Source organism: Leptinotarsa decemlineata, unplaced genomic scaffold, assembly GCF_025532065.1.
Source record: "Leptinotarsa decemlineata unplaced genomic scaffold, Ldec_3_MD MMD2_tig00026354_RagTag_RagTag, whole genome shotgun sequence".
Classification (NCBI taxonomy): Eukaryota; Metazoa; Arthropoda; class Insecta; order Coleoptera; family Chrysomelidae; genus Leptinotarsa; species Leptinotarsa decemlineata.
In genome coordinates, this window is record NW_027412702.1 from 16,932,952 (window position 1) to 16,957,149 (window position 24,198).

At 35.4% G+C, this 24,198-nt stretch overlaps 1 protein-coding gene across 5 annotated transcripts in view; it reads right to left on the reverse strand.

Moving 5' to 3' along the window:
• LOC111514053 (uncharacterized) overlaps positions 1-24,198 on the reverse strand; it is a 453,014-nt gene that overhangs the window by 94,639 nt on the left and 334,177 nt on the right. For all 5 annotated transcript variants that reach the window (XM_074184385.1, XM_074184384.1, XM_074184383.1 and 2 more), the window contains one exon: positions 20,728-20,828. In XM_074184385.1, coding sequence (XP_074040486.1) covers positions 20,728-20,828 — 101 coding nt within the window. The remainder of the gene's footprint in view (positions 1-20,727; positions 20,829-24,198) is intronic.

Below are 24,198 nucleotides of genomic sequence, written 5' to 3' on the forward strand. Positions count from 1 at the left end.
CTAATCTAATGCAAGAGGAGACAGGTCATAGAAAAGTATACGTTGAATTGTCAGTAGTGAGTTCTGGACAGAAGATCCTGATGACGAAGTTTGAGAGACCTTTTACACCCTATTTCAGTTTCGAATATTTGAAGAATATCGCTCTAATAGCATTGTTATTTCAAGTTTTTACAGGCGATGATTTCATGATAGATCAGAGGTTTGTGAAGATAACTTGGTGATACGCCTTTGGGCTCGCTCAGTCGTATAGATGTCTTTGGAAAAGTGAGGATTCTAAATTGGCACATCGAATTCGAAGATGGGTGTGTTTTGCGAATTTTTGAGAGCAGTTCTGTTGACATAGTTGGGATATACTACGGACTTTATGGTTTTTGCAATATGTGTTTCCTTTTCAAATATCTAAAATATATTTAAAATATTTTTGGTGTTTCACAGGACAATGGTACATTTACAAAAAAAAAATATAAATTGTATTTATTCATCGTACACAAGTTACAAATTTGCCAAAGAAAGTTCAGCTTACGCAATTTTACGCCTTAACCTATTAACTTGAAGTGAAAAAAAAATAAAAGGTAAGTATATAAAAAAAGAAAAAATAAAGTAAGTGAATGATTACAAATTTGAAGTTGGCTCTGAAGAATATTGCTGTTCAGGGTATAACATGAGTATGTTAAAATATTCAAGTGACGTATTTCTGAGACAATTTTAAGAAAAGAAGTCTATATGAACTTGTGTCCGAAAATGCTTCATTTCGGAGATACGGGGTGTTGGAATTGAATTTTTTTGTTCGCTATTTGAAAATAACTCTTGCAAAAAATAAGTTATTTGCACGAAATTCAGTACCCGGGGTTTTTTTGACGTGGTAAATCATAATTTCGTATTATTTTCATGTATAATCTAGAGGGCGCTGCGTACGCTGTCATTATTTATTACAAATTTCCCTAACTTTTTTGACAGTGAACTTTTAGTACTTTTCATGAAAAAACCTAATTCTCACACCTCTTCCAAGTAAAAAGCTACACCTCCTCAACAACGCTGGAGGTGATCGTTTTCGAGATATTTACAATTTTCTATATCGATGCATATTATTTAATAGCCAAATTTGATTTCAATAGTTTTTGTCACTCACCGCTTGCAAATTGAGTTAATTAAATCGAGACTGCTATGAGAGTTTGTTTATAAAAAAAGAAGTTCGCTGTCACATTTTTAACTATTAATTGACAAATTTACAGTTCGGAGTTTATAAAGTGCTTTTTTGGTACCATACCCGACTTTACGAATGCTGAAACGGCTGATATGGTTTTTGCATACGGCTTGGCTGACGGAAATTCAAGCGAGGCTAGACGCCTCCATCAGGAAAGGTATCCCCAACGCGTGACTCCTTGTGCAGTGACATTTGCGAATCTTTTCCGGCGACTTTCCGAATCTGGAAGCTTTGAAACAAATTCTGCAGTAGGACGACCACGGACTACAAGAACTGTAGAATTGGAGGAGGCGGTTCTCGAAGAAATTAGTGATTACCCAGAGACAAGTACAAGAAAAACTAGTCAAACTTTAAATGTGAGTCACGTGACAGTTTACAGAATTTTAAAGGAACAGCAATTATATCCTTATCATATTCAGCGTGTCCAGGCACTTAGGCTACGTGATTTCCAACCACGTATCGAATTTGCTCTATGGTTTCAAAGAAAAGTCGAACAACATCCGCAAATTTTATCGAAAATCCTCTTCACAGATGCGGCTAATTTTTCAAGAAATGGTATCATGAACTTCCATAAAAACCACATCTGGGCGGAGGATAACCCACATGCGATAACGCAAACTCATTTCCAAGACAAATTCTCTTTTAATGTATAAGTAGGCATAATTGGGGATTATTAAATTGGGCCTTATTTTCTCCCCTTACGTTTGAATGGAGATGCTTACCTACATTTTTTGGAACACGAGCTTCCCAAACTCATGGAAGATGTTCCTATTGGTCTCTGAAATCACTCTTAGTTTATGCAAGATGGAGCTCCTGTTCATTTTAATGTGATAGCAAGGAATTTTTCAGGCGTAGCATATCCCCAACGATGGATAGGAAGAGGAGGCACTGAGCATTGGCCCTCGAGGTTACCGGACCTCAATCCCGTCGATTTTTTCTTTTAGAGACAGCTGAAGCCACTAGTTCATGCTAGCCCCATTTAAAACGAGAAAATGTTGCGGGATCGCATCATAGCTTGTTGCGAAACGATAAGAAAGACTCCGAGCATTTTTCAACGGGTGCGGAATTCTTTGATGAGGGGAGCAGAAGCTTGTATTATTGTTGGGGGTCGTCACTTTGAAGAGTTGTAATAGTTGTTTCGTTCAATTTTTATATGTTCATTTTCCTAATAAATAACAAAGTACTTCTTCGAATTGTTTTTTTACAAACTCTGAAATGTAGCACTTTCTAATTGAATAATTAAACGTGACAATTTTTTAAAATTTGGATTGAATAAGCAGTTCGATAATGCTCGGTTTAGAAGAAGTATGTACGGGTATACTGCGTATAAAGTTTGATGAAAATAACTAAAATTGCAAAAATTTTATGACAAAAACCTACCATGTTTTGAAAAATTTCAACAATCTTTATTTCGAAAACGAATCATTCTTCATTAAACATTTTATACTAAAAAGTTGTTTATTTTGTCAAGATCCACCACATACTTTTGTAATGTTGTCAGCAACTTTACTTAGCGCCCTAGGAGCAAAGTAATATGCATCGATATAGAAAATTGTAAATATCTCGAAAACGATCACCTCCAGCGTTGCTGAGGAAGTGTACCTTTTCTATTTGGAAAAGGTGTGGGAATTAGGTTTTTTCATGAAAAGTACCCAAAGTTTACTGTCAAAAAAGTTAGGGCAATTTGTAATAAATAATGACAGCGTACGCAGCGCCCTCTAGATGTTACATGAAAATTAATACGAAATTATAATTTCCCACGTCAAAAAAACCCCGGGTACCTACCGAATTTCGTGCAAATAACTTATTTTTTGCAAGAGTTATTTTCAAAAAGCGAACAAAAAAATTCAATTTCAACACCCCGTATCTCCGAAACGAAGCATTTTCGGACACAAGTTCATATAGACTTTTTTTCTCAAATTGTCTCAGGAATACGTCACTTGAATATTTCAACGTACTTATGTTACACCCTGTATAATACAATGATTGTTTTGATAGGGTAAAAAGAACATTCGACTTAGATTTATATTATAAGGAAATCAATAATCACTAACCAGTGAGGAAACAATAAAAAAAAATGTCTCAGTTTGAGAAAATCCCAAGTTGATTCAAAATGACCTCTTAATTTCTTATTCTTCTAGCACACCTTGGTTTGAATTTGCTTATAATTTTGTGTTACCGGCCAATAGAGAAATATTAATGTTGCTATTGATTATTATTGATTATATTCAGTCTACAGGAAATGTATGCGAATAAAGTGAAAAAAGTCATTAGCTAAAATCATGGCTCCAGTGTATTTCATATTTTCGATGTAATTCTTTCGAATCGTCAAACTGAAATGTAATTCTTTGTTGAGCTTCGAGTGATACACATTTTGGTCGGGAATACGAGACCAAACAGACAGAAAATTCAAAAGTCTTTGAAACAATGGAATTCGCTTATTTTATGGGATTATATCAAAAGTGACCATCACTAGACAATCCTTTGATAATCGTATTGTGAGACAAAACAAGTTCATCTGTTTGATAATTCATTTTGAAAGAGTTGAAATTGATGTTTTGTAACTTTCCTGAGGCAGTTACGTTTATCGATTATCCTCAATAATCATTTCCTAATTAATCAAATTATTACTTCCACCTCCTTCATTGTCCTCCCGAATTGTCATCAGTACATTGTTGAACCATAAAAAAATCAAACTAATTGGACGGGCGCCCACTAATATCATCTTATTTCATTTTCCATCAATAATTCCGATTCAGTTTGCACTGCGGGGAATGTTTCACATCCAGCATTCATTATATATTAATGGTCTACCCGGGTTTCGACTCTCATCCACCCCATTTCATTCGTTCTATAATCTATGGAAGAACAGTTGAACATCTGAAATGGAAAAATATCAGGGCTTAATAGCCCGGGAAGTAGAGTACATTTGAATATAATAAAAATATACACAGAATGGTTACCTGCGTACATCTCAAGTGAGAAAAAAACCGTTCTTTCAACTTCGATATTTTCATTTCCCGTTATTGTTGTGAACTGAACAATAACACAATCAATATAATACTAACTGATAAAATATTTAGACATCATAGTTCTGCCTTTACCCCAATGTTGGCCTTTGCCTTGAGAAAAAGTTTCATACACTAGTATACTCGTATTTTATGTAATTGTCCCAATCTTTTTACTTTACTGGTGACCTCGACATTTAGCACTATGATTGAGACAAAGTCAAAAGTGCGCATGTCCACAAATTCTTTCTTCTTATTGTGATTCAGATTGAAGGTTTCATTCAGTCGAGTTGATTGTTCTCAGGTGATGGTTGATGACGTTAATTTGGTGCTTACTTCAATGTAGGTTTATATTCGTTGTCTAGGGAATATGTTAATTAGGACTCAGATGTAACAATATCAAAAACGTATTTTAATGATAGAAAAACAATAACTGGTTAAACACTGGCGCAATTAGAACATCAGTTAGTTATTATTACAAATTGTATCCGGCACTGAATAAAAACGTAAAAGAAAATATCAACCCGGCTGTCGATTCGTCATTAAAGTCTTAACGTCTTCGTTGAATGAACTCTTGCGGCTGACTGCCCTTGTACCTGCATTTGCCTGAATCGTGACCGTCCGTTTTCCCAGAATTGAATATTACTTAAGGGTTCAGTGGCACTGTTGCCAAGAGCAATTTAATACATTCAAACTAAAAAATAAACATCAATTACACAGCTCTACAAAAAATTTTTTTTTTGTGTTGCCCTGGATATTTTTGCAAATTTTTATGTTTTTGAGTGCCTAAATCACGAATTTATTTATGAAAGTACTGAATGTGCTCTATTTTTTATGATTTTTACGTATCTTGTATTTTTAATAATAATCGGCTTGTTAGTAAAAAAAATATATTTTCTCAGTCATGATTAGGCTTCTGCGCAACTTCTTTGCGCGTACAAACATCACGTGATCCTCACTTCTCGGGCTCCTTGCTCTGCAAAACAGCCGGGAACTCAGTTATTTGATAATATTGAAGTACTAACACGGAAATCTGGATAAGTTGTTATATGTTAATATTTTGTTTCAATTGTTGAGTGTCCGTTCTAACATATTTATCTTGTCTTTTTAAACATGAGTTTGTCACGAAGGAAGTGCAAATATAGTAGTGATTTATTCTATCATATTTGTGGTATTTATATATCAAAAAAACAAAAAAGAAATATCACAGACTTTGTTAAGGAAACTTATGCTGAATATTTCGGTTTTAAAATGGACAAATTAGATAAATCATGGGTTCCTAATAAAGTTTGTAGGTCTTGCGTTGAGTCTTTGCGGTTGTGGAAAAAAGGAGAACGTTCTGGATTAGACTTTGGTATTCCTATGATCTGGATGAAGCCTAAGAATCATTTCGATGATTGTTACTTTTGCGTAGTAGATGCTAAAGGTTTTAATCGAAATCAAACGTGGAGATATCCAGACCTACAGTCTACAAAATGTCCTGTTTTACACAGTGAAAATCTCCCTCGGCCTATTTCACAGAATTCGAATCAGTCTACCAGTGGAAGTGAATGGGAGGGTGAAACATCTACGCCAAAGTTGTTTTCTCAAAATGAACTCAGTGATTTAATACGTGATCTAAATTTATCAAAACGAGGATCAGAACTGTTAGCTTCAAAATTGAAAGAAAAAAATTTATTGGCACCGACAGTTACAATTACAACGTACAGAACGCGAGAAAGTGAGCTATTACAATTTTTTTATGAAAATGAGGATTTCCATACTGTAATAATATTGCGAAGCTGCTTCTGGACATGGGTTTGAAAGAATACAAACCTACTGAGTGGCGTCTTTTTATTGATACCTGTAAAAAAAGTTTAAAATGCGTCTTACTGCATAATGGAAATAAATTTGCATCAATTCCAATTGCCCATTTTACAAAACTCAAAGAAGAATATGAAAATGTCAAATTAGTTTTAGGAAAAATCAATTACTCGGAGCATCAATGGTCGATCTGTGTGGATTTAAAAATGGTTAATTTTTTACTTGGTCAACAAAGTGGATACACGAAATACCCTTGCTTCATTTGTATGTGGGACAGTAGAGCAAAGCAACGTCATTGGGAATAAGATGTTTGGCCTGCAAGAAATTCTTTAACTGTCGGTAAAGCTAATGTGATAAGAGAGCCGTTTGTGAGCAGAGACAAAATTATACTACCACCATTGCATATTAAGTTAGGAATGATAAAGCGATTCGTAAAAGCTTTGGACAAGGAAGGAGATTGTTTCAAATATATTTGTAGAGAATTTACAAAACTGAGGATGGAAAAGTTGAAAGGTGGAATATTTGATGGTCCTCAAATACGGCAATTGATGGAAAACACTGATTTTATTAAAGTTATGACTGTTCCGGAAAGTAAACTTGGGAAAGTTTTGTGTTGGTAGTCGAAAATTTCCTAGGTAACCATAAAGCACCAAATTATGAAGAAATTGTACAAAATATGCTGACAAACTTTCAGATTCTAGGAGCAAATATGAGTATCAAGTTACACTATATTCGCAACCATTTGGATAAATTTCCAGATAATTTAGGAAATTATAGTGAGGAGCAGGGAGAGCGGTTCCACCAGGATCTAAAAGTAATGGAAGAAAGATATCAGGGTCGATGGGATTATCACATGATGGCCGATTACTGCTGGTCTTTAAAAAGAGATTGTCCTCTGAAAAATTATAAAAGAAAAGCTCTTAAAAGGCGTTTCATGGAAATATAACATGTTTTCGAAATTTCCTTCTCTATTTACTTCAAAGTATCATATTTTTTCCAAATAAAACTGAGATTATAAATATATCTGTTATTTTGTTTCTTGTTTTCGAATTTTTGTAATGTAAAATGAAAATAAATATTTAAAAGACAACGAGAGCAAATCTCACAAAATCATTGATAATTTCATGAATTGTGAGTATAAATACACCCAAAATCAATCTTATATCTAGGGCAACAAAACCACTGTAGACCAGTGTTAGAAAACGCTATCCTACATCAATATTAAGAATAAATACTTCGTAGACAGAGTTTTTTTATTTACACCAAGTACTGAGGTTAAAAACTAGTAAAATGAAAAACAGCAATCAAATTAGTAGTACGTTCACAAGTTTATTTGTGAGTTTTTATCGGTGAAGTAATTTAATACCGATTGAGTTTCACAACAATGGCAATTTTCCTCTAATACTCAAGAAATGTTTACTCTGTGGTGATGTAACTATATAGGACAATAAGTAAGAATTGTTGAGAAAAAAAGTTTGCGACTCGGGACGCCCGACAGAAGTGATGACTTAAACTAATCTAAGTTGAACTATTTAATATTGGAATTGTTCCACTTGAGAAAAGCTTAGGTGATCACTTGAATTTCATGTATAATAATATGATAATATAAGGAAATGTTATTTATTAAAAAATCTTTTATTAATTATTTTGTGTGTGTACACAAGCCATAGGCCAATTGTTACTTTCGTAAGATTGAATAGTGATTTTAATTATGTACATATACAAAGTTAGTATCATTTCTGAGCCACGTTTCACATAATGAAAGAATATTACGTGATTGCTGATTAGATTTTTATAATACTGTTAACAGTGTATGTCGAACGCACACTCGACACTGAGCATCTTTCCGAAGAGAGAGAAGGAGCCTGTCTTCCGCTGACGTATGCGTGAGAGAAAGGAAAGCCAGAAACGCAGGTGCCGTTACGCGTTAGGTAACGGAGCGGTGTGTGTAGCGTATCTAAGACACTGACCTACCCTTTACTCCTGATAAAGAAATTGACGAATTTCTTCATCACTACACATATATAAAAATTAATTGTATCTCATGAATTTCATTTGGTATAAAAATGAAATGGAATGAACATTCATACTCTGGTTTGTTGTTTCATACACGTTACTGACGTATACTCCTTTGAAAATGGTCTGAAAAACCATCTCATGAATTTTTGAAGCAATTTTCAGCAACTGTCAGCTCCACTGCTAGTCCGGCAACTATTGCTTATCTTTTAGATAATAGAAAATTGATTAAGCAATAAAAATGAAATTCATTCAGCAAGAAGTTCCTACAAAAACTACAGTGGCAGTTCCCGTACTATAACGACTGACACGTGAGGGATGTACGACCGTTTCAGGGATATTTATTTTCACAGAAGAAGCTTTTACGGGATACAAACAAAAAGATTCTGAATCATGTTTGAATGAGTGGTGATCTGATTATACGGGTTCGGAGGAAAATCCCCGATCTCAACTGGTTGAAAGACACAAAAACCTCAACAAATTGTCTGGACAATGGAACTCGAATGAATTTATTCCAGAAGAAATATCGTTGCCGATAAAATGTTTCGATCTAGACAAAATTGATCAGCCTCCTGAACAAGAAGGGGAAAAACTGTACAAAAAAGTAAAAAGATTAGTAGGGTTAACGAAATCGAATCTGTGGAGAGCTTTTTCTAGTGCATGAAATAGACATATCACGATATAACCACAAACGGTATAAAAAAGGAGGACTCTCAATTTGTTGCTATTTTCGACTTCCAAACTAATTTACCATATAGAATGGTTCACTGGTGTTTTATCTGACGCCATATACAGGATGTCAATTTTTCAAAGCAGATAGTTTCAACGAATATTTTCATTCATCGTTCTCTGCAAACACTTAGAAACTGAAAAAGAAAGGAATTCGAATGACAAGTCGTTTTGATTTTTTTTTATTGGTGTCCAAACTTGTCACCTTCCCAAAAAATCGCGATCGAAAATTATAAAAGTGATTTGAATTTGCGTGCACTGGTTCTTGGGTTATGATTCAATTGAATATTATTATATTGAGTGTCCTTATTTCTACAACAAATAGAAAAAAAAATGTGTGCGTCTCCTGACGCCCGATAGAAGTGATAACTTAAACTAATATAAGTTGAACTATTTCATATTGAAATTGTTTATCTTGAGAAAAGCTTAGGTTATTACTTATATTTTATGTATATTGATATGATAATGTGGGGAAAGGTTATTAATTGATATACATATACAGGGTCGCTGATATATATGGAACGGTCGATTATTTCGTAAAGTAAGATAGCTAGCGAAAAATTTTAGGATATAAAAGTTTCAGGTTTTTCAAAATCTATTAAATTAAATAAAAATTAGGTATACAGGATCAGTCAAAAAGTCTTGAAGAAATAAACTTGCTTTTTCTTCAATAGAACACCCTATATATTATTACATATTTCAAATCTGCTCGAAATTCTGAACAAAATTGATTAAGCATATCATTTACAGAATTCAACCGAAATATTGAATTTAGAAAATGACTAATAAATTATCCAAAAATGTTTTAGATCATTAAGTTCACAGTCCATCAAGTTTCCTTTTAGAAGTTTCCAGGTCCATAACAACGCCGCGTCATTCTTTTGTTCAAACAGTGATGACCTTGGCACAACAGAGGGCTTTGAATCATAACATGAATCGATATTCCATTCAAAAAATTTGCCAGCAGCAAAAATTCCATCCATATAAAATTCATTTTGGTACAAAAATTGAGTGGAGACGATTTTGATCATAGAATCGAGTTTTGTGAAGTTATCATAGAAAAATTGAATGAAAATGTCAACTTTGTACACCACATATTGTTTTCTGACGAATCTACATTTTGTTTAAAAGGGCACGTAAGTCCACACAACTGTAGGTATTGCTCAGACCAAAATCCACATTATATGGAGGAAGTTCACACTCAACAGCCACGAAAAGTAATTGTCTGGTGTGGCATTATTGGTGGACACGTCATAGGACCAAATTTTATAAACAAAAATTTGACCTCCGAATTACTTTTACAACAGCATATTATTCCAGAGCTCAGATGACTGTTTCCAAATAATAACAATCTCAATTTGTCGGCGGAACAAATATGGTTTCAACAAGATGGGTTTCCTCCACATTTTGGACATGTGGTACGGGCACATCTAGATGAAGCTTTTCCTGATAAATGGATTGGACGCAGGATGGCAATTGAAAGGCTAGCTAGTTCTTCAGATATGACGGATATGACCCTACTTGGTTTTTTTCTATGTGGTCACATGAAGAATGTAATAAAATAGGCCGCCAAATATCGAAGAGTTTCAAGAAAGAATAAGGCATGAAATTTCTACCATTCCTCTTCACATGATTTTAGATTCACTACAAAATTTTGTTCAGCGAGTTCCTTACTATCAGAAGGTGAATGGTAAACACTTTGAGCACCTTATTAAATATATTTCCAAAGAAAATATTTGTTGTTCATTAAAACTTGTTTTTTCTCTCTATATCCTGGCATAACTATTGTTTTCATAAAATTTTATATATCCTGGACATTGAAAAATACATTTTATTGTTTCATGCATTTTTATCAACTCTGAATAATTATGCTTTTATTATTTTCTGTTAAAAATTATAATTGAATTGTAATGATATCCACATACTCAATCTTGTGTGACTTTCATAATCAATATCCATCATTTCGTGCTCTTTCTTTAATCAATTTGAGAGAAGTAAAATGCTACTTTCAAAATTCGATATCTCGAAAACGGTTGAATTTAGGAAATGATGTGCTATATCCAGTCGGTAGCCGCGCGGTTCGACGTCGGTGCTTTGTTCACTCACTCAAATCGACCGCCGTGTTGGTCGGTGGTTCAAGCTCCAGACTGAACGATCGATTTTCACTCGCTATCGTCCAACCCGAATTGGAAATCACACAATAAAAGTTAAGACCTCGTTAGTTTTTAGCTCGCACAAGTATCGACTTCTGATGGTTGTCGTTCGTAGGGGTGCGATAGCTGGTTAACGGAAAGAAACAAATTTTTAACATATTTTTTAAACATCAATTTTGTGCAGAATTTCGAGCAGAATTGAAATATGGAATAATAAATAGGATGTTCTATTGAAGAAAAATCAACCTTATTTCTTCAAGACTTTTCAACTGATCCTGTATACTCAATTTTCATGTGACAAATTTTGAAAAACCCTAAAACTTTTGTACCGTACCATTTTTCTCTAGCTATCTTATTTTAAGAGATGATCGACCGTTTCCATACATATCAGCTACCCTGTATTATAGCTACCATAAGCCAATTGTTATTTTTGTGGTATTGAATAATGATACTGATAATGTACTTACACAAAATTAGTATCATCATTTTTGAGCCACGTTTCACATAATGAAAAACTACTTCGTGCTTGCTGGATGGATTTTTATGATACTGTCAATAATATATGTCTATCGCACACCAAACACTAAGCGTCTGTTGGACGAGAGAGGAGGAGCCTGTCTTCCGCTGACGTCTGCTTGAGAAAAAGGGAAGACAGACATATTGTAACGCTTTAGCTAACAAAACGATTTACCCTCTAATAAGAAGTTATCACTTCAAAAATTAGTAACGGTTTATGAATGTTTGTTAAATGCTCAATTTGTAATTCTTATAGCTGGAATCAAACATACCGGGTTTTGCATCTTCTTCAGAATGAGACTTGAAACCAAAAAGGTGTTTCAGTATGAAACAGGCGTGCTCAGTAGTATTGTACAGTAATAAAAATACAGGACGGCAGGCGGCGAAATTCATGAATGGTTCCAAAACAATTCCGAACAATATATCCAAGTATGAACTACTCATTTGACTTGATAGAAGAAATTGAAATCTGTAGTGAAAATTGAATCCACTGAAAACAATTTTCTCACACCAGAACAAAAGTGGTGACTCTAAACACACGTTTTGCGTACCAAGTAAGCATCTTCAGGAGATGACTAACTCATTTTGCTGACTTGGTAAGGATGCTAGTGTTCAAAGTGAGTCAAATTTCTCATCGATACTCTTTTATATATCACGTTGTGTAGCGTTCCTATGAATGATCAGTATTTCAATACCTAAACGAATTTTTGGAATACAAACTGAATAGGGAAAAGTGATTTTCGTATAATTCAATATTCATACGAAAGTAGTTGTTTCGAAATGACCTTTTTCTTTCTTGTTATTAAATGTTCATGTGGAAGTAGTCGTTTCGGAAGGGGATTTCTTTCTAGTTCTTATCTGAAAGCAACTTTCGTTCATGATTTACACAATTATTGCAAATATTTTATTTAATTTCTCTCTTCCTCTCTTTTGATGTTCTACACCAGTGGTGTAGAACATCAAAACTTCGGGAAATTTGAAGTTGCAAAGCATGAGCAATATTTTTTCTTATGAAGATAAAATCAGTGCGTTTATCGCTAAATCGTGCTATGGATCAACAAGGTCGAAAGTAATAACTTTTCTGTGTTTGATAAGCTTAATCAAATTATTGATGGACAGAGTGATGTAATTAAAGGAGAAATACAAAAGAACAAATCTCCAACCTTTCTTCGATGTTCCAGGCTATCAATGTTCGCGTCTCCAATCAAGCGGATGGCTCTTTTCTGGATGGAATCTAGCAACTTCAGGGTATGTTTGGGGGCAGAGCCCCCAAACAATACTTCAAAGAAGGTCTGATCTATGCTTTATAAAGCATCAAAAATTGCTCAGGTGTGTATAGTTTCCTGATTGGGAACAGTGTTCCAAGCTTTTGAGAAGCAGCCTTTGCAAATTCCAGTGAACCTGCTTACTTTCACCCCAATTCATTTCGAGATCCTCAATGAGATATGCAACCTCCTGCTGCCGGTGAAGACGTGCCTCCGTAGCCGATGTCCTGGAATCCAAATGGAATGACAAGACAAGTGTGCTGTCGTCAGCAGAGCAATAAATTGGATTGTTGGTTTTTTCCAATAAGTCGTTGATATACAATAAAAGGAGAGGTTAGAGACAATATGGATCCCTAAGGAATACTAGCGTTGATGGTAAAAGTATTCGAGGGGTATCCATCCACGACCACTTGCAGGCAACGTTCTTTCAGGAAGCTGGAGAGCCATACGCAGAAATGATCCAACAAGCCATAGCATCAGAGTTTGGTCACCAAACCCCCATGCCCCACACGGTCAAAGTCCTTAGAAATATCAAACGCAACAGCTCTTGATTCTCCATGTTTCTCGATTGCGTTATTCCAAATATGTTGATCCTATTGATCTTTGTTTCCGAAAGCCAATTTTATCCATGATTTTTGATATCACTGACAGCAAAGCGACTGATCTATAGTTATTTGGAAGATTTTTCTTGCCCTTTTTGGGAAAAAACCCCTTTCTTGTAAGACAGGTAGAAAAGTCTGCAAACCACTAATTCATTTGCGCACTTTTCAAGTACGATGACGGGCACTCAATCAAGGCCAGACGTCTTTTTGATATTGCCTGACTAGACGCTGTCGAAAAATAATTTTTGGCATTGTGGATTCTACTGTGGGAATAGTAGGTGCTGCCTTTTCCAGAAAATGGACTGTGGAGTGGAATGCAAATTGTTCAGCAAGTAGACTGTTAGATTTGCTTTTTCTATGGCTGATGTTGCAATTGAACCATTTGCTTGTGTTAGTGGTGGAATTGTGGATTTTGTAAAGTTCTGATTGACAGCTTTAGCTACCTACCAGAAGAATCTGGACCCATTGAGATTGGCAAGCAGTTATTGGCAAGCAGTCCATTATATCTACTTATAATTTCAAATATTATTTTCTACTCTAGCTGAAATAACTCGAAAAAGAGTCGTTTATTCGTAATAATAGTTCGACATCAAGTGTATTTTAGCTTCAATTTACATTTTCGAAAACAAAAGCGAAACTTTCGAATAATGGACTCTTTTACCCCGTTTAATTTCAGTCCATCGATTCTCTCCACCAATATTTCGATTAGTTTACTCTGCTCGACAATGTAAACAGTTCATGTACAATATAATTTACAATATTAAAGTTCAGATAATTGCCATAGGTGATTTACAACCTATTCAAAAATATTTCACAGTGTTTACATGGAAGCTTATTATCGGTTATTCGATCGTGATAGCTACATAAAGGAGGCCATTCATGGCCGTACTGAATAGTGTTCTAGCCCCGTCGATAATAGTGCAATATTCGAGTAATATCCTTTGATAGATGAGTACAAATATACCTTTTCAAGTCAAGATAATTCCTGAGGTTGGCCACATAAGACAAACGTACAGAATCTACATCGAAAAAGATTTGGAAAGAGTGCTGATGAGGCCTTAACCAATCATGATATATTTTATTCACTGCTGAACTCATGAGAACAATTTTGGGACGAAGGATATGAATGAGACAAGGGATAAATACAGTTTATAAAACTAAAAACTGAACTTGACTGAAAAGTTTAATATTTTTTTAAATAAGCTTAAAACAATAACGAACTAAAAATACCATATACCTACCATATGGTGACAAAACTGTGATTATGTTTGATTTCAATATAGATCTCTTGAAAAATACCGTGAAAGTCAAGCACTTTAACCACTTTGTTGAATCGTTTGACCTTTCTCAATTGATTAATGAGCCCACCCGTATAAGAACAAACTCTCAGACCCTAATAGATGTAATACTCTTATCTGATGTAGAGTCGTTAACCAATGTATCCGTATATCATGTTGAAGGGGTGTCTGATAATGATCATTCAGCAACTATATGTTGAGTCAGGAATAACTTGAAAAAAAGCTTCGCTAAGTGTATTAAATACAGAGATTTCTCCAATTTCAATATGGATACACTCACAACTTTCTTACACTCAGTTGATTGGAACATTATTTACGGATACAATGGAGTTGATGAAATGATGAATTTTCTCAATAACTCACTGTTAAGTATTTTTGACCAATGTGCTCCAGTACGAACTATTCGCGTAACTAAACCACCCGCGCCTTGGCGGACTAATGTTATCAAGATCATGATGAAAGGAAGGGACAAAGCATATAGCAAATACGAAAAATTCAAATACCCAGCCGATTGAAACTATTATAAGACATTGAGAAATTTCACAAAACAATCAATAATACGTGAGAAAAAAGCACACCTCGACTATGTGTCACATCAAAACAATCCAAAGACCCTGTGGAAGGCCCTGCGGCAATTGACTACTTATCAAAAACCTGACATAACATCACCAGATGATTTGATAGATGTCAATGCAATAAATAAACACTTCACAACTATTCCCAACGTTGTTAAAACCAAAGGCCAGACAGACTTACTCAATAAATATAAGCAAGATTTACATAATCAGAAATGCACTTTTGTGTTTAGTACCGTGGAAAACGACGAAGTGCTTAAATGCATAAACTCAATAAAAAGTAACACAGTGGTCTCCGATTTAGTGACATTGAAAATGCTCGATTTGGTCTCTAATTTTCTAATCGAGTATATAACATACATAATACAAATAATGCATAAATAACTCAACATTCTCTATGGCTTGGAAATTGTCACTTGTGATCCCCTTACCAAAAATAACGAATCCTACCAATATCAACCATTTATGACCAATCAGTCTTCTGCCAGTTCTAGCTAAAGCGTTTGAAAAAATTGCATACAATCGAATGTAAAAAATGAATACGTAATGAAACATAATATTATACCACCGATTCAGTCTGGTTTCAGGGGTGGATTCAGCACCACCACAGCTCTAACAAATATTGTCGATGATATTTTTAGGGCAACTGATGAAGGAAAGGTTACTTGCCTGATCCTGTTGGATTACAGCTAGGCATTTGATACCATGGATCATGAGGTTTTCATTAGTAAATTGAAATTCTTGGGATCCCACCCTGATTCAGTGAAACTATTGGAATGTTACCTGAAGGGAAGAACACAGAGAATGGTTCACGACCTTGAATCCTCAGAGACCCTTACTTTGAGCCATGGCGTTCCGCAAGGATCAATATTGGACCCACTGTTATTTTCTTTGTACATCTCAGATTTTCATTCATTCGACAAATTCTGCCGCATACACCATTAGGCGGACGATACCCAGCTGTACTTATCTTTCAATGAAGTGAAACCCGATGTTACCGCTGCTTTAAATTCGGATCTGGATTCTTTTATAAATGTATCTGCAGCACATAATATGAAGTTGAACGCGAGTAAGTCCAGTGCATTGTTTTTCGGACCGAAGCTCAAACGTAATCTAGCCAGTACCTTAATCGACATCATTTTGGGTGGTTAAAAAAAATTCTCATAAAAAATCAAACAAAAAATCTCGGACTCTGGTTACACAAAACATATCAATCAACTTTGCAGAGGTTGTAAATAACATGAAATTTTTATTTGTAAATAACATGAAATGAAGACAGTAAGCTAGATGATGGTTTATTCAAATTTGGATAATATGGTCTTCAGTGGATCGAAATTAATATCGCATTGACTGCAGTGGGTATTATAATTTTCACACATTCAATTTATAGGAAACACTTTTTCAAAGTTGGATCTAGTAAAAGGGGCATAGAAAGTGATCTGTCTACGTGTAGTAGCTTGAGGTACGTTAAGGTTAATTTGTTCTAGTAATACCGTGTTAGGAATCACACGTTAAAAGGTAAGACCTCGTTAATCCTTAGCTCGCACAAGTTTCGACTTCTGAGGGCTGTCGTTCGTAGGGGTGCGACAGCTGGTTAACGGAAAAACAGATTTTAAACAGATTTTAATAAGGGTGCATTAATGGAACAATGCAAAATTTTGTATAACATAATTATACTTGATGAATTATACGTTGCTCCAAGGACGGAATACCGAATCTTTGAAGTAGTGTGAAGTGGTCAGTTCCTCTAGCAGGATACACGCTATCAGTTCTGAATGCAAGAAACTTCAGAAAACGCCTCTGAACATTTTCCAAGGTTTCCTTATGTACATTATAGAGAGGATAATCAAATCAAAGTAGCATAATCTAACTTAGGGCGGAGCGAGAAATGTGTAAAGTAGGGTTAAGGCGATAATATTGGTGAATGATTTACAGTTGCGCAGAACAAAGCTAAGCAATTTTCTACCCGATGCCGCGACAGTATTTGTGCGGCCAACACCACACACTGTCGAACGTCACCTTGACAGCTTCTTCATCCTCAAAAGTATACAAATTCTCAATAATATTGAAATTACGTGTAGAAGAGCACTGGAGGTAAGATCAGCTCTCTAAACTTGTGATAGATGAAAAGATCTTCAAGTCGTCTGCAAAAAGTAAGTTGCTACACGAAAACTCAGAGGTGCGATTTATGAAAATAAGGAAACGCAGGGGTCCCAGATTGAAGCCTTGTGGCATACCGGATGGTGATAAGTATGGCGTAGACGCAAATCCATTATAAAAAACAACATTGTTCTCTGATCAAAATAAGAGTGTAGAAGTTGAGTTAGTGGGAGATTTGAACCCATTTGAGGGGTTTGAAGAATTCTGCGGTCACTTTGAAAAGATATCTGTCGAACATTTCAGTCATTTATTTTCATTGAGAAAATAAGTTTCTAGAAGATGATGATAAACAGTCTAAGCAATAAAGCAATACAGAAGAAGCACCAAACCAGGATAACGTGAAACCAAGGTCAAACGATGTTATTTTCAAGAACTATTATATACTTCTGTAATACAATGACTTCATGCATGTATATTGATAGTATATGTCGATTTATTCACAGCTGACTCTGAAAATACTTTTTCAAATATTAAATAAAATAACTTATTAGGGGAATCACTTCCGTTCATATTACAACGAATATTTCCATTCGCCATCAAAATTCTGTCTGAAACATTTTATTAAAATTGACGACTGAGTTCCTCAACTTTCATTTATTCATTTAATTTTCGTACTTTCTTTTACAACTTGTTAGTTAGACTATCGAGAAACAGGTGAGAAGAAAAACAATATTCCTCATTACCCAAATGTAAAATTATAATTGAATTTCCTTTCTAGAATACTCATTGCCAAAAAGACTTCGTCTCGTCTTTCGAATAATTTCATTGAGTTTTCCAGACTAAAAATTATGGAGTGCCTGCCAAACCAGACGAATTCAAAAATGGAATACATGATATGAATATTAATCTCAAGTACGAGACTCTTATTGTAATTGGTATCGGCTCAAACATATTTTCACTTAGCCCGCAGTACGGGGTGAGTCTGGTATGTAAACATTTTAGACGTTTGCTCAAACAATGACGAATAAATAGAATGGGCTCATTCAGGCTAATTTAGTTTTTTATTGAAAATTATATATTATAAAAGTAAATCATCTCCCAAGTATCCCACAAAATTTTCCGGTTTTTATGTCAATTATCAACTGAGCAAGAGCAATTGAAAATGTGATATCGCCCGCGGTACATCCTGACGTCACACCAAGCAACGAGCTTCGAGCGGTGGCAACCGGGCCTGTAGTTGGAGATTATGAATCGCTGCCATCGTCGGATTTTGTTTCATTTGCTAGCTGGTTTGAAAACTACATATTCACGCAGTTGATACACTGCAGTAAACAACACACAACTTGCTCTCTACGGCTTCAGTACACGTATGTATTTCGCTTATCCGCCAGCACTCCCTTGTCGCCGAATCGGCTGATGTGACGTCAAGTTTGACCACGCCCCGTTTCGGTGAACGCCACATTCAACTATTAATTTGAAGGGGAAGATAAAGAGTGAAAATTCAGATTTTTTTCAGATGTACTATTTAAAACATAAACTTTCAAATAATGAAATTAAAAAAAATTTGGTAAATGACCCCAATGATGTGATACAACCTTCGTTCTCGCATTTAACGCGCACATCACTGATGATGGCTGCTACAATTGCAGAAGAAACGTTTGGTATTACAAGTTCCATTCGACCACGGCCTACCAGTTCAGATTTCATTCTCTTCAGTCATGATTTTGGTTGTGAAAGCGTAAGTTCTTATGAAGAGATTACATACACAGTAAATGAGATGACGAAAGTATTACTTTATTTCTGATGACAGTTTGTAGGTGCCTCTGAATACAATATGTCATACTCATAGTTCTGTAAAATCATTAGTCGTCATTCTCATACCCTGAGATTATTTTCCACAATAGAAGTTGAGGTTCAATTTGCACATGTTAACTTCTTTGAAAAATCCTGCGCTGACAACTGTCGGATATAATACAACGCCTTTCATGGTATTGCCCAGGGGAGTAGTTGGTTTTTGATAGGTATCAGTCCATAAGCCTACTGTGTAGGTAAAGAGAAGACTGGTCTGAACGAATTGTACCGTGAGAAAATTTATTCAGGAAATGTTTTAGAAAGATACTACAACAACAGAAGCTTAATTATGGTTTTGATCTGTTGTTAGATATGTGATAAATAATATATGTGATAGAATTGGCCGATACATATTGAAGTAACACCAAAACTCCATATTGGCCAAACGGGATGAACGTTTTCAGAAGAATAAAGGAACATAGAGGAAGTTTCTTGACCGATTCCACCTTTGCAAATCAACTTTTGGCAGATGAGCATGAGTTTATCCGCGACTATGAAGTATTATCACATTTGGAGTGAAGAGTTTTGTAACTGAATCTTTTGAAATGCTCAGAAATTAATAGATTGAGTAATTTGGAAAATTCACTGAATGATCAAATAGAATTGAGTTATTTCTTTCTGTTGGATCAGTTTTCCAATGTGTAAATTAGTGATTAGTTCATAACGTGACCATTTAATGAGATGGTATTTTTCAATAATGTGTAAGTTTTTAATAATTTTTGGGTTTATACGTGAACTCTGATAAAATTATTAGTATTTGAGTAGCTATTTTTTTTACAATGCCCAACCTTTCAATCAGTTGAATCTAAATTCTTGAAAAGTTATCAGTCAGTAAGTGGGTTGGTATCAGGTATCAGGAGAATTCAGTTGGTATGTAGACGCCTGAAGAAGCTATTGTATAGCGAAACACGTGTTGCGGTTTTGTGAACTGTTCGGTGAGAATCTCACTATAAAGTGTTAGATTTCATAATGTAGGTGTTAAAATTTTGACTCATATTTCTGTGGTGAATATTGTATGGAATATTTTGAAATGTACGGATATGAACATCGTCCACTGGCCTGTTTGAGAAAGTGTACGAAACAAATTACCACAATTGTTATCGCTCTGCATATTTGCGACCTATTCTTGAACACATTTGAGCTGTTGTGACTAGTAACACAGCGATTGAAGAATGTAAAGGTGACTTATAATTTTCCAAAGAGACTAGCCTGTATTGCATAATTATATGAATACTTTGTCTACAAAATAAGAAGTTGGGAAATCATATTGGATATTCAGGTTTCTTGCTCATAATTTCCCAACTATCACTTTTCATTGCTGAATGTGAGTGTTTCAAATAACCTGCATATTCCTGCGATTTTTACACAAATTATTCATATTCATGAATACAACAATAATAATGATTCCTTGAAGTACAAAACAGAAGCAGGCAGCCAACTACGATGTTTCTTAGCCGCTTCACCCTTTTTGTTATAGAAGAGATTTCAACAACAATAAATCGGGGAAGAAGAAAGAGCCCAAACGAATTTGGGGCTTTAATTAACGCAATAAAGTACAGAGTCGTGTTTTCGGAAAAGGAAAATAAAAAACTCATTCGAATACTTACTGCAGAGAAATCCCTCGTTGTGCCGGAAAAAACAATTCGTTATCCCAAGTGTTTTCGTCTCCGACTTCAAAAGTAACGCTAAAACACTCGCTACTGGATTTCTGAAACAAAGTAAATGCCATCGTTAAACGTCAAATTGTCGAAGGAAACAATGACTGTGATGAACCAAAGAATGGGAAAACGTTCGGAGACTGTTCCACATTGTTATATTTCTAATATTTTCAATTTCTCAAATGACACTCTAAATAGTTTTGATATACATGACTATTGAAATATTGATCTTTGAGTGGGGATCATGAATGGTAAGAGAAAACCGATGCCTGGGTTTTTGCGGCACTGAATTGAACCTGGTTACATTAACCCCAATTCGAAATTACTTCTAGGTTCTCATTAAGATATGCAACCTCCTGCTGCCGGTGAAGATGCCGTAGATGCCGTAACCGATGTCCTGGAATCGAAATGGAATGACGAGACAAGTGTGCTGTCGTCAGCAGAGCAATATATTGAATCCTGGTTTTTCCAATAACTCGTTGATATACAATAAAAGGAGGGTTGGAGATAATATGGATTCCTGGGGAATACCAGCGTTGTTGGTGAAAGTATTCGAGAGATATCCATCGACGGTCACTTGCAGGGAACGTTCTTTCAGGAAACTGAAGAGCCATACACAAAAAAGATCCGACATGCCATTGCATCAAAGTTTGGCCAGCAAACCCTCATACCACACACACGGTCAAAGGCCTTAGAAACATCAAGCGCAACAGCTCTTGATTCTCCATCTTTCTCGATTGCGTTATTCTACGCTTGGGTGACATATTGATCTCTGTTTCCGAAATCCATATTGATGATCGCTCAAGATGTTGAAGCCTTTCAAATATTTGAGGATATGGTAGTTTACGATTTTCTCCATGATTTTTGATATCACTGATAGCAAAGTTACTGGTACATAGTCATAGTATTGAAATGTTAGAACAGAGCTGGAATGGAAGTGTGGTTCTTGATGAAGATTATGTTGATGAATGGAGCCAATTTAAAAAAAAACACGTGTGACCATAGTAGTCGATACCACTGACAACGAAAGGAAAATAGCAAACAGATTTAAGTTATATATTGATTTTTGTAATAATAATTAGTTCAACAAGTCCAGTAGCATGAAGACAAAAACTCCTTCGTTTCAAGGTTATCAATTCCATTTCTTCAGAAGTAGGATGATTGCAATTTGTTCAATCGATATTTAGTGTTGCTTCAAGCAATAAGATATTTAGGAGTCATAGTTCGTCATTTCATAGCATTGACTTCTCAAATATTCTCTCATATTTCTTCAAAACAATCCAATATTATCCAATATTTTTACTCACAGCATTGCAATGTAGATGTACGAGCCAGGAAACAAAATGGAGTTACTGCATGTTCCAAGATGAAAAATTTAATCTAAAATTGGAAATCCCCTACTTTCAGAATTGCCAATATAAGGAAATAGTATAAATTTTATATGGGAGTACCAATGTTTTACCGCCTTTTTATGATTCGAACTTTAATTTTGTACTGGATCCTGCAACGTGACGTGTTTGCGGGTTGCAGGATTTGAATTACACGATCATATCACGATTCAGGTTGGCTTCTGCAAATTCAACGCAATTTCTCTTATTGAGTTGTAATTTGGAGGTTCGATAACTTCGACCTCAATATCTTGAATACCATTACAACCTTCAGATTGGATGCAGCAGCTGCAACGTTATGATAATTGAATATTATATTGAAAATGAAGATATTGATAGCAGAACATAATGAATATGATATAGACCATATATAGACCAGTTATTCTCACATAGATTTTTCAAACTTCGATGAAGTGACTTTTTTATTCAATATTCAAAAATTTCGAATAGGAGTAACAGTTAAAAAATACACTCCTCAAAACAATTGAAGGATTACTTGGTTGTAATGAGTGTGTGCAAGAATAAGTTTTACGATAAATATAATAATGTGACCTTTCTTTGTCGACAACTTTGAAGGTGCAGTTTACCCATTTCCTGTTTGGTGCCTTATGTTTACGTACCATCGCATGTGTTTCTCAACATCAGGAGGATCAAAGGCTAGGTGTGAGTCAATCAGTCGTTTTCGAAGATATTCGAACCGCCACCAACAACTAGAGAGTGGCCATAGAAGGTCAGGTCATGGGCGGCTGAGGTCCACTTCAGCTCAAGAGAACAGGTATTCACGTATAAGTGCCCTCAGACGTGGATTTGCAACAGCCAGCGAGCTACAAAATGAGCTACGTCGAGCAACGGCACCTGAATTTTCAACTAGACTTTGCGAAATCGACTTCGGGAAAGTGGATCGAAATCTAGACGACCAATCCAGATACCTCGGCTCACAGCACATCACAAAAGAGGAAGATTGCAGTTTGCTTGGACACGCAGACGTTGGCAGCTAAGGCATTGACGTGAAGTACTTCTTTCTGATGACTCTCAATTTACTCTTTTTGGTAATGATGGTCGAGCCAGAGTATACAAAAGAAAGAAAGAACGTTTTATTCTCTGCTGCTCATCTTCAAGGGTCCCATTTGGAGGTGAATCAATAATAATGCGGGGTGGAATAACACTCAATGATCGTACATAATCTTGTAGTTATCCGCAATGGATCCCTGACCACCCCGAGGTGCGTTACTGAGGTGTTGGATGTCCACATAAGTCACAGAGCTGAAGCCGAAGGGCACAGTTTGATAATTGTGCACGATGGGGCCCATACCCACGCTGCAGAGAGTGTGTGTCAGTACCTGCAAGCCCACAACATCACCACTTTGAGCTGGTCCGCTTGCAGCCCGGACCTGTATCCCTTCGAACGTGTCTGGGATCAACTGGGAAGAAGCATTCAAAGTCGTCAAAACTAACTCACCACTTTGGATAATAATAATAATAATTCTTTTATTCCATCTGGATCATTTACATGATATTGGAAACGTCACAATCACAAGAATATCTCATTCAAAGATAGAGTATTCTAAGGAATAAATATAAAAAATGTATATACATATGAAACACATTACTAACATCACTAAAACAGTCGCTAAAACAGATGATTGAACATTTCATTTAGAGTGTATATAAGTAAAACACATTACGAACATTATTAAAACAAATGATTTCAGTTTTGCCCGTGTTGAAGAAACTCTGTTGTACTATAAAAAGCGTTCTCCAAGAGGTATTTTTTGAGAGTGGACTTGAAAGTAATTTGACTGTTTACCTCTTTTACGTATGTGGGAAGAGAATTAAAAAGTTTTATGCTCATATAAAATGGACTGTTCTCATATAGAGCTGTGTGATGTTTGGGAAGCCTGATAGAGTTTCCTTGTCTTGTGGGATAGCTATGAAAATTGGAATTTTTTTCAAACATTTCCTGATGGTCTCTGAGGTATAGAATGCATTTATAGATGTATATGCTAGGCAGAGTCAGGATTGAGTTCTGATT